Raw genomic sequence first — 17,160 nt, forward strand, 5'->3', positions numbered from 1 at the left:
ACTCTCTTCCTCTAAAGCAGGTGGAAGCAGAGACATTGAATATTTTTACGGCAGAATGGGATAGATTGTTGATTAACAAGGGGTTGAATGGTTATCTGGAGTCGGAGAGAATGTGGAGTTGAGGTTACAATCAGAACACCCATGATCATATTAAGTAGCGGAGCCAGCTCTAGCGCCCGAGTGGCCTACCCCTGCTTCTAAATCGCATCCATAATGACCCAGGGGAGGGGCTTAAGAGCGATAGTACGCCATTCGGCACTCGAACCTGCTCCACCATTCTACAAGAACATGGCTCATCTGCTTGGGTCCTCAAATCCTTTTACTTGCCTGCCCCCATACCTCTCGACTCGGGTTGGCGGTGGTGCAGGGGGGAGATAAGCCCCAGTTTCCGACGGAGGGAGAGAAGTTTATGCCTCCCAGGCCTTGGTGAGAGAGATGTTGTTTGAGCCCCATGCCCTGGGTGGAGGGAATATAGTGGGCACCAGCCTCAGCTCCCGCGATGAAAATCAGCTCAGGCTCGATAGGCGGAATTGTCTACCCTTGCTCCTGTTTCAATGTCTCGATGAGTTTTATTTTTCTTACGAAACTGTAATGGGGCGGCTGCCTCTCTGTTGATGCCCATTCTCCTGTTATATGCCTCTCTGCCAGTTTATTGATATGTCGCAGTAAGTCCCCTGGTGCAAATCAGTGCGCACCTTCCCTCCCAATTTCATGTAGTCTCATGTCCTGTATAGCAACAAGGTCCAAATCGTTAATCTAACTGTTGGTCTGAGAGCTGTTGCGGATGGAATCCCATTTGTTTCTTCTAGTGACTGGAGTAAAACAAGAACCAGCTCATTTGTCAAATGTTAATGTATTTATTGAGAAACTGAAAGCGCGGGATTGCTTTATAACGAAACTGGGATAACATTATAAAGCTACCAAAGCTTAACTAACTATGACATTAAAAAAGGGAGCTTCCACAACAATAAACATCACTAAAATCCCGCTCTGAAATGGCAATTGATTTTGGCCTTTAGTTCCTCCGCGTTAAGAATTTGCTCGCCTTAGCACAGAGATGTAAATCTGGCAAGTTCGCAATTTGCACCTGAGCGGTGCGGGAGCAGCAAAGCAGTCCAAGTTCTCTCAAAGAGGTTGGGAATGCAACAGGGGTCGACGTTAAGCGTCAGGTGCACAGATACACAGTAAGGTTCCATCTGGAATAACTGTTCCGTTCTGTTCACCACACTGCGGGGTTGGGACATTGTCCTTGAAGTGGGTGAACCACAGTTGAAACCTTGCTCAACGTGTTAAATAATGAGAATAGGCTCGATTCCTGTTCCCTTGAGGACCGAATATTGATGGGTCATCAGGTTAAGATGTTGCAACGTTTAACAAATTTAATAAAGCAGAGGCAGTGATCAGAGACCCCAGACAGCAGAAGACATAGATGTTAAAATAAGGCGAGAAAGTTAAGGAATAATATCAGCGAGCGCCAATTAGAAATTGGGAACTCCTTCCTTTTTTACAGGGGCTGTCATAGATCATTTGGAGAAAAAAACAGTGAAATGAGTAGCTACAGAAGAGTCACGATGTAATTCGCCAACAGCAAGCTAGAGGGGCGAATAGTCTTCCCCTTTCTCCTATGTTTCAAGATGTTAGTTCACCTGGCACGTAATGTAAACTCAATACCAGGAGTGAGGCAGTGCTTCGCTAGTAGCTTCCGGTCCTCAGGAAAGCTCTCGTAAACAAAGGGTTTCCTTGCATAATAGTGAAATGGGAGACATGTTCATGGTCATTGGGCTGATCGGCGCTGGACTTCTCGCTGTGGGGCCGGGATTCCTGGAATTGTTCTACAGCTTCACCCCTGCGTAGATGGTGAAGTCCTCACTCTGGTCTTGGCCGGTGTCTCGCTGACGCTGACACTGAAATCAATGGTGCAATTGGTCAGGAATTCAAACAATCGTTTTATAATCTGATAAATTATCACGAAATTCTATCAGCAGTTGAAGCGTGGGAAAAAGAGGCAAACGCTCAACAGAGGGATTGGTCTATTAAACATTTGCTAATGGGGAGCAGGCCTTAATGCTAAAGGGCATCGACTGTCTGCTCAAGGTTACTTTTCACAGTGAAGCTATTAGCACAGGCGGGTGTTGTTTCTCGTATTAGCAAGAAGGGACTCGCCAGAAAAGGCATGGAAACAGGGGATTCCAAATAAGGGAGCAACTTTTGACCTGAACGCAGGCGATACGCTGTCATCTGCAAATGTTCAATTGACTTCAATGGGAAGGGAATCTTGCGGATGTACATTGTTTGGCCGAATCCCGATCAGCAGAAGAATATACCAACACATGGAATAGGATCAGGAGTAGGCCATTCGGCCTCTCGACCTTGCCCTGCCATTCGACAAGGTCATGGCTGACCTGATGGGGTCCTGAAATGCATCTTCTTGCCTCCCACTCCCCCACCCTCGCCCCTTAATCCTTAACTCCCTTGCCGGCCAAATTTCTATCTGTGTCTTCAATATATTCAATGTCACAGCCACCACTGCTCTCTGGGGCGGGGAGGTGTAGGGTGGGGAGGGAGGGCGCGGGGGGGGGGGGGGGGGGCGGGGTGGTTGGTGGTTGGTGGTGGGGATAATTCCACAGGCAAACTATCGTCTGAGGGAAGAACTTGGTTCTCATCTCCGTTTTCAAAAGGAGGCACTCTTTTTTAATCTGTGCACTCGCCTCCAGGCCTAGATTCACACAGGAGGGGAGGGATCCTCAGAGTATCTACCGTGTCACTCTCCCTACACCTCCTAGTATCTTCTGGGTTTCAAAACGATCACCTCTCATTCGTCTGAACCCAAAAGTGTCAATGCGCAACTTTCCTAATCAGATAATCCCTTCAGCCTAGTGAACTTTCTATGAGCTGCTTCCAATGCAAGTCTGTCCCGCTTCTAGTATGAAAAGCAGAGCAGTACACGCGTACTCGCACCAGTGCTCTGTGCAGCTACAAATTTACCCCCAGGTAAATTGTTCAGTGTTCATCAACAAAGCACCAATAATAGAGGCAACTCAACATTCAGGCTTGAATATAATAATGGCTGAACTCGGACATTGGCATTTCACGCTTGTTCAGCCTAGAGAATAGAAATATGATTTTTTTCGATAATAATGTTTCTTGTATTCAGCTCACAAACCACAAGTGAAACAATAATTGCTGTACAGTGCTATTTCCGCTTCTTTGGTAGTGTATTTAAGATGTTCAGCAGCAATAGCGTCAGGCGAATTTTCAATTCACTTCATGCCCTGCAGAGGGAGCAAATCTTCACTTCAGTTTGAAACATTCATGTCCTACTGAGAATCGGCTGTTCAATCCGCTAAAAGAAACATTGATCAGTTGGATTCTCTTCCCCGCATGCATTTCGGTGGCAATTTTAAACACGCTAAAAACGAGATTGAAAATGCAATTGTTCGAATAAAAATTCATTAACGGACAAGAGGATTATGACGTTGAAAAACAGAAAAAGGATGAAGCGGGTGAATGCAGGAATATTTTGCACACATTCCTGCAGGAGTCTGAATGAGCAAAATAAAAGAGAGCATCCGAGGATATTCAAACAGCCCCCTCACTAGCACAGACCCCACCGCGCCCGCCCACTCCACGCCTACTGCAAGTGACCTCCATTACCCGCATGTCTCCCCAGCCGCACAGCCCTTCACACGCAATGACCCTCACCCGCACAGTACACCCCTCTCCGCACCTCAGACACCAGGATGCCCTACACCCATACAGACTCCACACCCGCACAGTCCCTCACCTGCACAGACCCTCACTCGTAAACCCCCTCACCCACACGGCCTCCTACCTGCTCAGCCCCTTCCGCCGCACAGCGCCTCACCCGCACAGCCTCCTCACCCTCACAGAGCCTCACCCGCAAAGCACCTCATCCGCTCGCGCCTCACCCGCACAGCCCCTAAACCGCAAACCCGCTCACGCGCACACCCCCTTGCCCCGCACACACCCCCACCCCGACATGCCGAATTGCAACTTACATGTCTCTTCGGCATTGTTTGTAGGTTAAGAACAGCGTCTAAATGAAACAACAGCATATTAAAAATCACATACTGATGAGTAAGTGCTGGCAACATTCGTCCCTTTCAGCGAAGAGTTTGATGTCAATGGTAGGCCCGTTTTCTCGAAAATGCTTCATTAAGTTACCGTTACTGCCAAGAGTTAGGAGCACCTATTGGTCAACCGACACACCGAGGCCTTTGACTGCTCGCGAGGGAGCGAATACAGTTCCAAAATTAGCGTTTCATTCCCAATTTCTTCTTCAATCTAGAAATGGATTGAGCAGGGATTTTTCACGAGATTGGGGAGCAGATTTACATTGTGTGGCTCTTTATGGTTACCAACATCACACATGCAACATTGGAGTGTCTTATTGTCACGAAACGGGGTAGAACATTTATGGCTGATATGAGGTGAAACATATCTCAGGGTGAGATGGAACAATGGAATTCTCTACTACAGAGGGCTGTGGAGGCCAATTCACTGAATATATTTCAGGAGGAAATAGTTTTATAGGCTCAAGGCATCAACAGGTATGGGGAGAGTGCGGGAGTATGGTGTAATGGTGGGAGTATTGAGATAAAGGTCCCACTGAATGGTGAACCAGGCTCGAAGGGACGAATGGCCTCCTCCTGCTCCGATTTTCCAAGTTTCTATGTTTCAAGTTGGTCAGTCAGTAAAACCCTAACTTATCCTTCATACTTCATCCAGCCTATTCTTTAAAGCTTTTAAATCATTCGGAACGGCCACTCCCAGTGGTGGCATGATCTATAATCTCAGCATTTCTGTGTAAGCATTCCTAGTTTAAGACCCACTCCCGCGCTTCATGATAAGAAAACAAAACGGATATTCCAGTGCAGTACTGAGGGGGCGCTGCACTGCTGGAATGGACTGCAAAGAAAGGCTCCATCTGCTGGCTTGGCGGATGAAAATAATCCCGGAAAGGCGTTTCGCAGAAGAGTCGGGGAATGATTTTTGATATCCTGGACAATTTTTACCCAACAATCAACATCACCAAATGAAAAGGCTGACGTTTGGCAAATTGTTGTTTGTGGGAGTGTGACTTGCGCATAATGGCGCCCGCTTCTGATACAGTTGAAAACTTCAAACATCAAGTTTATTGCTGCAGTAATTGCAGCTTTAAGGAATGTGTTGAATGTAGCTTTAAGACTCATTGTGTTGAACAGCATCGCGTGACAGTGTGAACGAATCAACTGTAAGCGCAGGAGACCTTAGAGTGGGAGTTTTCTTCTAGTTGAGGAGCTTGATGAAAGCTTGTAACTGCAGCTGCAGCTTGTAAATACAGTTCAATGATTCTAATGAGAACCCTGTGGTTATAACCATGTCCTCAACACTTGCAAAACGCGTTGAAGGCGTCCATATGTGGTGTAAGCTGTTATATAAATGCAAGACTTTTTTTTACTTCTTATTTCAAATTAGAACTTCAGAATACATTATTGGTTTATTAAGGAGATACCATATTCACCACCTCTGGTTTTGCTCTCCCCACGACTAGAAACTTTATTATATGTTTCAAAGAACTCTATTAGATACTCCCTCATTCTCCTTTTTCATAAGTAGCGAGACCCAGCAATACTAAATCCCTGCTGAAAGTTGCAGCTCCTTCGATCATTCTTGTAAATATGTTACACCCACTCAAGCGTCTCTGTGCATGTGTTTTTTATGCTCAGCTGAGCAGCATTGCTCCCAGTACTAATTGGTGGAATCAAGGTTTGTCACAGGTTCCGCTTAACTTTTTTACTTTTCAATTCTACCCCTTTAGTAATCACTTAATTGGATTTCGAAAGGACTGTTAACTTGCATCGCTTCATTTAGCAATTTGAATAACTGAAATCACATACAAATATATATTTGCAATTCTACAACTTTTAAACTTTCATTTTCAATTTTTTCTACAACCTTCTTATAATGTCGTGCTGCTGGTTATTCATGAAGCGCTGACAAACCTCTGAACACATAGGACAATGATGGCTGTCGGAATATTTATCTGAACTCACATGTAAGATTTTCGTTGATTAGGTCTCCAGGGGGCACCGCATTCCTTCAAACAACAGAAATGATCAGTTAGTCACTTCATCTGATATGACCCATGTCATGAAGCATTTGAGGCAATATTGACATTACTGCAGCCGCGATTCCCGTGCTAAGTGTAAAAGCTTTCCTGTTTGGGTGACCAGGAGCATGTTTCTATGAAACAGTTTCAAACCCATGATTATTACAGATAATTAAGGCAGAATTTTTGAAGGGAATGAAACCAGCACATGGGTGAAAGAGAGGGTGCACGCGCACGCAGCGCGATGGAGCACGCGCACGCAGTCCGTGTGAGCCCGCGCACGCAGCAGGAGAGAGGCCGCGCAGGAAGCGGCGTCAAAAGGCCAGAGGGTATAGTCTTTAATGTTTTTAAACCAGGGATTGATAAAACACCGGATTAACAAGGGGATGAAAGGTTGTCCGGGGTGGGCGGGGATGAGGGGTTGAGATTACAATCGGATCATCCATTATCCTACTGAATGGCGCAACATGCTCGAGGGGCAGAGTGGCCCACTGCTGCTCCTAACTCGTTTCCCTAATTACGCTGGGGGTTGGGGGTGGGGGGGGGGCGCGGTTCAATAGCAAGAGCAGGCCTTTCGGGCCTGGAACTTGCTCGCAACTCCATATGAGCATGGCTGACCTGATTGTGCTCTCAACTCCATTTTCCTGTCTGCCCCATCGCTCTCCCGCCCCAACATAACCCTCGACTTCTTTGCCTTTGAATAACACACAATCTCTAACCCAGCTTTGAGCATGTTCAACATCCACTACTCTCTGGCCAAGATGATTCCAACGACTAATGACCCCCTGAGAGGTAAAAATGGAACTGGTTCACAATAGGGACTCAATAGCAGATACATCTCGAAGGGCCAACTCCTTTCTACGCCTCTGCATTAGCTTTAACAGTGCAGTGGACCAAATCGGTGCAGGCGGTCAAGTAGCTTAGTGGGAGAAGGTGCGTTTCGCATGTATGCAGTCTCGGTTTAGATCCCCTACATCACCATGTTGTGCGTTGCATATTTTAAACGAGTGTGATATGTTAATAAAGCACACACAGCGTGAAATAGAGAGAGCGAGAGAAATCGACTGCGTATGTGAGAGAGAGGGAAACAGTGCGCTTGTGAGTGTGTCACTGCTCCAGTATCTCTGCGTGCCTTCTGGTATGATTCCTTGAGTGTGTGCACGTGTCACTTTATGTGTGTATCTGTTTGCTGGTCTGTCCTTTGTATTGAGAATGTTAGCTACAGACCGCGTTTCTCAATTTCAAAAGACACAATGTTTATCTGGAATACAAATTGGCTGAACATTGGCTTCTGATCATTATGTTGGTCACATGTCATTGAAATGCAACACTTAATGGTCTCACCTGTTTTCCATATTGCTTTGCTTCTTTCCTGAGAAGTAAACATAAGGATTAGAAGCCGAGAGCAGAATAGGAGCTTGAGACACAAGTCACAGAGCAGCGAATGCCTTTGTGCTCCTCATTTCCCATTGTAATGTGAATGGTGACATACTGGTTGGCTGACTGAGCTCCTAATTAAGAATCCTGGGGTAAGGGTCGGGAATCATGAGTTAATATCCCACCCCGGGAGCTGGGCACTTTGAATTCAGTTAATGAAACACAATTGGATTAAAAGAGAAGTTAGAATTTGTAATGATGACCAAGAGCCACCATCAATGAACCATCTTGTTCGAGAAAGCCCTTTCTGTAATTCAACCTGCTTCCGTGCCAAGGTGAAAAGCAACTGCAGAGCCCACTGTGATGGTCTGGATAGTAAAATACCACCTGGGAGTCAGTAAGGACAATGAGTGATAGTCAATAAATGCTGGTTTTGCGAGTGATGGCCAAACCCAATGAAGTAATAACTAAAAAAAAAATGATTCTATGAAAAAAATTCAGGTGTGAAACACGCATGTTTGCGTCGAACCTCCTGACATTCCGAACCAAGAGAGATGAGCACCACACTGGTACATTTAGGAACTACTCAAAGTGCATCAATGTCTGTTAGTCCAAATCAGCGAGTGGTTACAGCTGAGGTATCGATGGATGGGGCAGCTTGTGGTCATTATAAATAGGAATCTTTACTCTATATTTCTCAACACTGTCATTAAGATATGGGGTAATGATGCAGAGCATGTTAAAGGACAGAATGACATTATCCGCGCTCAATCACCCACTATCAACGTCCTAGGGGTTAACGTTGACACAAAACTTAGCTGGGCTAGCCACATAAATACTGTGTCCAGAAGAGCAGGTCAGAGGCTAGGAATCCTGCGGTGAATAACTCACCTCCTTACTCCCCAAAGCCTATCCAACATCGACAACACTCAAAGTCAGGAGTGTGATGGAATTCTCTCCACTTGTGTGGATGAGTGCAGCTCCAACAATACGCAACCAAGTTCTACCAACCATGACAAAGCAACCCACTTGATTGGCACCATCCACAAACACTCTCTCTACCATTGACGAGCAGTAACAGCAGTGTGTAGCATCTACAAGATTCACTGCAGGAATTCACCAGGGTTCCTTTGACAGTGTCTTCCAAACGCACGAGCACTGCCAGCTAGAGGGAGATGGACAGCAGACACATGGGAATGCCATCACGTGGGAGTTCGCCTCGAGGTTCTAACCATCCTGACTTGGGAATAGATCTGCCGCTTCTTCACTGTCGCTGGGTCAAAATCCTGGAATTGCCTCCCCAACAGCACTGTAGGTGTAGCTCAACCAAATGGACTGCAGCGGTTGAAGAAAGCCAGTTTCTCCCATCTTCTTATCGGCAATTGGATATGGTTAATAATTATTGGCCTAGAGAGCTTCGCCCACTTCGCTGAATGGAATAATAAAAAACAATCACATTGTTGCAGAGGCGGCCGTGCACCCAAGGGACATAAATTCATTGGAATCAATGTTTTGATCAGGGTTGGAAAGGCAATAGGAGAGAGCAGTTCCAGGGGGAAGTTTTATACAGTACAGCGATCTGAGCAATGACATACACGTTAATGAATGGAGAGATCCAGGGATGTATTGTTTGCTAACAAGTCACTGTAACACTCAAACCAGAATAGTCTGTTCTATTGGTTGAAGGGAAGCTTGTTTAGAAGTGTTTGAACATGATGTTTAGGGAGCAATTGGGGTATATATGGAGAAGATCATCACCTTTAAACACTTTATTGAAGACGCTGAATTTAGATGCGGAGGGCTGGAAAAAGACAGACCATTTCCACAAAGCAGTTGTATTGACAAGTGCATCGACTGAGTGAATTCATGACCCGTGTGTTGGTACAGAGGGACGTGAGTAAAGGAGCTTGAGTGTGGAGGCATTTATTTTTGATAAGTGCACGTTGATCAGTTAGAGAGACTTATGAAGTGGATGAAATTAACGGTGATGGACGGCGATGGGTGGGGGTGGGGAGCAATGTGATGGGGGTGTGGAGGGACGCCAAAATTACAATTAATATCAGGAGGGGTACCCAAGGGGCCAATGGCAGGGGGCTAGGAAGCAGAGTGGAGTGAAGGGTCACATGGGGAAATGGGTTTTCGCTGACATTCAAAGACAAGAGCCTTCCAGATAAGGAAGGTCACTCAATGAAGCTTCACACATCATCCACAATGTGTGCACAGTACCCCAATCCCATTGCAACATCAACGTGTTTTGCCAATTATTCGAAGACGTTCGACATCAGAATAGTAGCAGGTGTTATTTCTTAGCCTGATTGCTCTTGAAGATCTTTCTTATATCTGAACCAGTTTACTTTACAGTGGCTGGAGATTGCATCCATTTGTCTAACCCTCATTTCCTGCGCCATGTTCTAGATCCCATACCATGTACTCTCTGAACAACTTGTATAAAATCACTAACTTGAGATGTCGCTCCATTCTTCTTATCCTCAGAGAGATGGGGCTGCCTTTTGAATGTTTTGGATTTTACAATGCAATTCTGCTTATTCTGTCCCCAGCCAAGGAACAATTCTAACCCGGTGATATGTCCTGGAAGGCTGCCCAAAGGCAGCAGTATGACTGACGTCCACATCATGAACCAGCCATCTGTTCAGCTCTTGTGAAATCAATGCCGCTGGATGTTGGGCGGAGTTGTGACGTTCCCAGTCTTACCAGTCGGCCCAAGATTAACTTCAACCCATTCCTTTGCGATGGGCTATTTCACCCTTCATAACTGGATCACCCTACACTTAATGTTGGGGTTTGGGGTTTGGTTGGTATAAGGAATTGGATCATATTGGCCACCAAGAGTCGACTGTTACATTTGCCTATTCATCTGTAATGACCTACCTTTCGTCCAGAGGCAGACACTCAAGAGAGCAAGGAGAAGAATCAGGCCCACAGCAGAAGCGACACCAACAGCCAGGGCAACATGTTTCTTTTCTGGATTAGGTAAAGGGGGAGAGCAGGGCAGTATTAATGAACAGCTTCTACAACAAAGGGAATAATCTGCAACTTATGCAGGACAACAATTGGGGCTAGGATGCCATAGAAAACAAAGACAGAGAGGGAGATATGAAGTGCGAGTCATAAAATAAACCGGCAGGGGAGGGGACTATCGGCCCTCATGCCTGTGCCAAGAACCTGATGTACAGGGTCAATTTTTCATACTATCCAATCCCAGTCGCACATTCTTCATCGCTCTGTAACATTATCCAATATGATTTTGATTTAAGTATTGGAAACTGCAGCATCCTATTCCACAGTGCTGCAGAAAACAAAAAACTCTTTGCTTACAAATGAATGAAATTACCTTTTGTCTGTGTTCCCTGGTTAGAAACTCTCCTGCCAGTATATGGAACTGCTCCTTACCTTCTAAAGGGTAACTATGAATCGGAAACAAATGTTCCCCTTGCCAGCTATTATAACATCTCAGTAAAGAATGCATAAAAAGTTGACAGCTCTTTCAAAGAGACAGAACAGAGAGGATGGGCTGAGCGATTTCAATCTCTGGTGTTCCTTTTTGTGATTCTGTGATTAATGGAGACACTTGCCGTAATGGGTCAGTGTGTCTGATGAGGATTTGGCAAGAGATGAACAAAAAGTCCCTCTCTTTGACTGGTAAACAATGTGAAACACGTTTTTTTCACTTACCAAGGTTGACTGAATAGGCTTGGATTATCGAACTCAAGTTCTGAAGCATATGAATCTACCTCCGACAGTGCACCACTCCCTTCGCACTGGCACCGGAGGGAGTGTCTTCCTGGATAATGGAGATCAAGGCCTACAATATATACATCCACATCCGACAGCGCAGCGCTCCCTCAGAACTGGCACTGCGCGGAGAGCTGGACTACATTTGTGGAGCTCATGAGCTGCTGTGAAATTTGACCCTATTGCCTGATAAATCAGGCAAGAGTGAGAGTGCTACCAAAATAGATAAGTATTTTTTTCAGTTGAGATAGTCCAACTACATCGAATGTTTCAACTTATGTAAACGAAGCCAATGCAGAGGCATGAAGGTATCATTCAGCACCGAGATATGGAAGGTATCTTTGATCTCATTACGGGCCTAACTCAATCACAATTAAGAATCTGAGATCTCCCGCCAATGGGCACTAGCTTCCCACAGTGACAGCTCACTTGAGCTGCTGACTGTCCCCTCACACCACACTCCTGCCTGCTCACGCCAGCCCCTGCAATCACAGTCAGTGTACAGTGGGTGAATTCAGCCCCCATCATTCACAATTGCGGAATGAGATCGCAGGTCATTTGGGCTCCTTCCCGGATTACTTGAAACGAGTCATATTGTTACAGTGAGTAAAACATTGATTATTTGAGAATATCCACGCCATATATAGAAATGTTGAAATGGTTTTTTCGCTGTCCCTCACCTGCTATAGTCACCGTTACTGCCTGGCTCTGTTTGGAATCGAACTGCCTGCTCTGGAAGGTAACTCTGTATTGACATTGATATTGTCCGCTGAGCCTTGGACGGGAATTCTGGAATGTCAAAGTGTTGGTATTTCTGATGATTGGACTAGCTGAGAGCTGTTGATGTCCATTATAAAAATAAAACGTTTTCTCGCGATTATCTCCAGTCACGGTACAGGTCATGGTGATCCTCTCTCCTACTGTATACACCCCTGTAGTTTGATCAAGAGATATCACTGGGGTTTTTAGCGGATCTGTGGTAAAAGGAATAATTAGAAATGGATCAGTGTCATTCCATGAAAAGCAGTACGTCATAAACACATTAATTGATCCGTATCGGGACAACGAGTTTCCAACTGTTTGAAAATTCACCAATGTAGAGACCAAAATGTAGATAACGAAGGAAGGAGGAGAAGCAAACACATTTCTAAACGCCAATCAGGGACGGGCGCCTTCCCTAACAGATCTCGAGCTGATAAATTACGGCTGAAGTGCATTAGTTATCGTAATCGACGATTCTTTCCAGCAGATTTGAGCTGAGCAAGGTCCCATTAACATGAATCAATTCTGGACGGGAGAATCAACATGATTTTCCCTCCAGTGATGTTGATTTATTGCTGTGTGTTTGGCCCATGGATACCGAAGCGGAGTTCCTGCTGATTTGACTGGCAATAATGCCGCTGTCTATTTTACCTCAACAGAAAATTGCAGAGAGGTACCTCGTTTAAATACAAATTGTAAATAGCAAAGTTCGGGCAGTCCCGCAGTGCTGGGGGAGCGTCGGTCTGGATTATGGAGCACAAGCCCTGGATTACACGCATCTACCTCCGAAAGTGCAGCACTCCCTCAGTACTGGCTTCGCGGGGAGTGTCGGGCTGCATTTTTGGTGTTCACGAGCTGAAGTGAAATTTCATTCCATTGCTTGGTAATTCTGGCGAGAGTGTTACCGAAGTAAAGGCGTTCATTTGTGTTGAAATAGTACAACCACACGGAAGTTGTCAATGTATGGAAATAAAAGCAATGCATCGAAATGAAGGCATTGTTCCGCACCGAGGTGTGGAAGGCATCTCTGATGTCATAATGGACCAAACCAAATCCCAACTAAGACTGTAACATCTCCAGCCAATGGACACCAGCTTTCCCCTGTGTCGAGAACTTCAGCGGCTCACAGTAACCTCCTGCTCACCCCATCCTCTACAATCACATTCGATGTACAGCGGGTGAATCCAGTCCCCAACATTCACAATTGTGGAATGAAAACTCAGAACATCTGAACCTCCCGGCACCACCTTTGCCCCTTGGCGCCGCCGTCTATTTAGAATGATTCATATTGTTACAGTGAATAAAATATCGACTATTCGAGAATGGTAAGATCGTAAATAGAAATGTTCAAATACCTGTTCCCTGTCTCTCACCTGCTATAGCTACCTTTACAGCCTGACTCTGTTTGAGGTAGAACTGCCTGTTCTGGACGGTAACTCTGTATTGACATTGGTATTGTCCGCTGTGGCTTGGACGGGAATTCTGGAATGTTAACGTGTTGCTATGTGGTTTAGTTGGACTAAGTCGCAGTTGATGACGCACAATAAAAAAATAAAACGTTTTCTCGCGATTATCTCCAGTCTCGGTACAGGTCATGGTGATCCTCTCTCCTGCTTTATACACCCCTGAGGTTTGATCAAGAGATATCACTGGGGATTTTAGCGGATCTGTGGTAAAATAAATTGAAGGAACAATTAGAAATGGATCAGAGTCATTCTATGTACAGCAGTAGATTATAAACACATTAATTGATTTGTGTCGAGTCAAGGTGTTTAAAGTGTTTGAAAATTCACGAATGTAAAGATCAGAATTTGATTATGAAACAAGGAGGATAAGAAAATGCATTTTTAAACGCCAATCAGTGATTCGGGCCTTCCCTAACAACTCTGCAGCTGATAAAGCCCGACTGAAACGTATTCGTTATGGTAATCGCCAATTCGTACCGGCAGATTTGGGCAGAGCAAGATCCAATGAACTGAAATTAATTGCTGACGGGACAATCAACGTGATTTTTCCTTCAGTGATGTTGTTTTATGGTTGTGTGTTTGGCCCATGGATACTGAAGCGAAGTTCCTACTGATGTCACTGGCAATAATTCCGCTGTCTGTATTAACTCAAAATGAAATTGCTGAGCGGAACATTACAAATAGCAGAGTTCGGACAGTCCCTCAGTACTGGCTGCCGGTGAGAGTTGGCCTGGATTACGGAGCTCAACTCCTAGAGTATATAGATCTGCCGTCGACAGTGCAGCATCCCCTCAGTACTGACACAGTGCATAAGAGACATCCTGGATTATGGAATTAAATCTGGAGTTGTGGTTTATCACACAGCCTTCTGATTTAGGGTAGCGTGCAACATTCCCTGTAAGGACATGAGGGAAGAGGACGATTGCTCGTAGTTTCCGCATCAACATGGAAGATGTAAGGCAAACTGTGAACGAGTTGGACGGTACAATATGCCTCACGACATGTGGGTTTTGGGATGGGGAGTGTCTCTTTTTTGACCGCCTCAGTGGTCGGCGTTGGACACTCGGTCCCACTGCGATATTAGAAAGTGCATCACCCAATACCGTGGTAGACCGTGACGTCACCCAACAATGGACAGCCCCTCCCCTAATGACAGAATCCTTACGCTGTTGACTGTCCCCTCACACCCTTCTCCTGCTTTCCTCCCCTTCTCATCTCAACACATACACTATTGCTTCATGCCCAGCGGGTTAATTCAGGGCCAGTTTGATCAAGTGATATAACTGGGGTTTTCAGCGTTTCTGTGGTAAAATTAATTTAAGGAACAATTAGAAATGGATCAGCGTCAGTCTATGAGCAGCAGGCGGTTGGAAACACATTAATTGATTAGTGTCTGGACAACGTGTTTACAAGTGTTTGAGAATTCACAAATGTAGGGATCAGAATTTGATGATGAAGTAAATAAACCCTATTCTAAACGTCAATCAGGAGATCGGGCCTTCTCTAACAGCTCCGCAGCTGATAAGTACGACGGAACTGTATTTATTATGGTAATCGACGATTCGCACCAGTAGATTAAGAAGAACAAGATCCTATTAACTGAAATCAACTAACGACGGGACAATCAACGTGATTCTTCCTTCAGTGATCTTGTTCTAAGGATGTGTGTTTCGGCCCAAACTGGAGTGGGAGTTGATCACACAACCTTCTGACTTAGCGTAGCGTCTTACAGCCTTGGTAAAGACATGAATGAAGATCGTCAATGATAAAGGCACTTACTGTTAATACCAATGTGGAGAATGAAAGTCAAATGCTGAAAGGCTTGGGCGGTACGTGATTCCCTACAGCATGTGGGTTTTAGAATGGGGATTTTCTCTTGGTTGACCGCCTCAGTGGTCGGCGTTGGACACTCGGTCCCAGTATGACGTCAGATAGAGCAGAACCCAATAACGAGGTAGAGCGTGACCTCACTGACCAATGGACAGCCCCTGCCTCAGTGACAGAATCCTTCAGCTGCTGACTCTCCCCTCACATCCTCCTCCTGCTTGCCCCCTTCCCATTTCAACACTTGCAGTGATAGCTGATGCCCAGCGGGTGAATTCAGGGCCCATTCTTTGAGGGAAAATGTCAGGGCTTGAACGATAAAGTCCCTGGTTTTCGCATAATTTCCTCTCCCCAAACACTGGCCGTTTAATTTTGAGGAAGGAATCTGAATTTGTGAATATGTCAATCCCGGTGAATAGACACATTAACATTATTTGTTCCCTGCCACTCACCTGTGGTCGTCAAGGTCATAGCCTCGCTCTTTGGGGATGTTAAATGCCGACCTCTGATGGAAATTGTATATTCACATTGGTATAGGCCTTCGCTACTTTCAACAGCAGCCGGGAATGTTCTCATATTGCCTTCTGTGTCAATTTCCCAAGGGTTCTGCAGTGCATCATCTTTGTAAAAAGAGAACGTTTTCGACCGATCATCTCCAGTTACAGTGCATGTCATGTCGACCGTCTCTCCTATTACATACACCCCTGTCCATTGATTAAGATTTATCCTTGGCTTTCTTAGCCGATCTGTGGTAAATTAAATGTGCAAAACAATTGTAAATGGGCCAGAGAATCTTATGTAGCCTCAATGTTAGTAACAGCAACATCATTGTCGAAAGACAATGTATACATTCGCATCTGAGATTCCACAAAGGGAGAGGTGGGGGCTTGATTCCAAAATTATGAAGAAAAAAATCACTTCAAGACGTATTTCAGAAACTGATAACGCCAGCAGCAGCTATGGAAGTGCAGTCACTGCTGTAATGTGCAAACATTAGCAGGAAATATTGTACCCAGCAAGTTGTAACAAACACCAGTGAGTGTGTGAGAGAATATTGGATTTATGAATAGTGATGACATCTAGTGCTATGGGAAGAGCGTGGGAAAGTGGCGTTCAAGTAGATTATCAGCAAGGATGTAACTGAATGAAGGAACAGGCTCGACTGGCCGAATGACCCACGACTTCTCCAATGTTCCTAACTTCCTGTGCCAGAACAATGTTTACTTTTGTGGCAGGGATGTTGGTTCAAAGTTAAATATTTGGCTGAGGAATTTTGAGGTGAATTACCCACTGTCATTCCGTCGAGGTTTTGGCCCTTGGATATTTTATGTCCAAGTGGTACGCTGAAGGTGAGCGTCTTTTTTAACGTTTTATCAGAAAGATAGGAACAAAATCCTTGGAACTCTCTTCCGATACATCGGATGCCCATAGGCTTTGGAAGGCTGCAGGTAGTCACTTTCACAGAGGCACTTAGGGATGGGCACGTGGGGCGGTGTGGGGTTGGGGGGGGTGGTGTGGCGGTGGGGTAGTGATGGATAGATTATGGAGCTCGAAATTGCAGGAGTTGGCTTGAATGGGTTTCCTTCTGACAAAGATGTGAGTGTGATCAAACTAAATTAGTCCATTTAGTGGTTAGATTCAGGACAGATCACAGCAGTAGCGGCAGCTTGTAGTTATACTGATCAAGAGGGGGAGAGCTCCGAAGGAGAAACCTATGATGGATTTGGGGATTCACCTAGTTCTGTCGAAGGGTCATGAGGACTCGAAACGTCAACTCTTTTCTTCTCCGCCGATGCTGCCAGACCTGCTGAGTTTTTCCAGGTAATTCTGTTTTTGTTTCAGCTAAAAGAGCTGCTTGTGCTGATG

The 17,160-nt window shown here is 45.3% G+C and overlaps 1 protein-coding gene across 2 annotated transcripts in view; it reads right to left on the reverse strand.

Moving 5' to 3' along the window:
* Positions 1 to 857: 857 nt before the first annotated feature.
* LOC121273090 (basement membrane-specific heparan sulfate proteoglycan core protein-like) overlaps positions 858 to 17,160 on the reverse strand; it is a 46,898-nt gene continuing 30,595 nt past the window's right edge. Inside the window, exons 4-11 of one of the 2 annotated variants that reach the window (XM_041180055.1) lie at positions 15,747 to 16,040; positions 13,378 to 13,671; positions 11,923 to 12,216; positions 10,379 to 10,471; positions 7,457 to 7,484; positions 6,057 to 6,100; positions 4,020 to 4,057; positions 858 to 1,904 (exon numbers count right to left, since the gene is read on the reverse strand). In XM_041180055.1, the coding sequence (XP_041035989.1) occupies positions 1,833 to 1,904; positions 4,020 to 4,057; positions 6,057 to 6,100; positions 7,457 to 7,484; positions 10,379 to 10,471; positions 11,923 to 12,216; positions 13,378 to 13,671; positions 15,747 to 16,040 (1,157 nt within the window). In that variant the 3' untranslated portion in view covers positions 858 to 1,832. Of the gene's footprint in view, positions 1,905 to 4,019; positions 4,058 to 6,005; positions 6,101 to 7,456; positions 7,485 to 10,378; positions 10,472 to 11,922; positions 12,217 to 13,377; positions 13,672 to 15,746; positions 16,041 to 17,160 lie in introns of both variants that reach the window. The other variant, XM_041180056.1, reaches the window with a different exon arrangement.

Source organism: Carcharodon carcharias, chromosome 39, assembly GCF_017639515.1.
Source record: "Carcharodon carcharias isolate sCarCar2 chromosome 39, sCarCar2.pri, whole genome shotgun sequence".
In the NCBI taxonomy this organism is placed as follows: Eukaryota; Metazoa; Chordata; class Chondrichthyes; order Lamniformes; family Lamnidae; genus Carcharodon; species Carcharodon carcharias.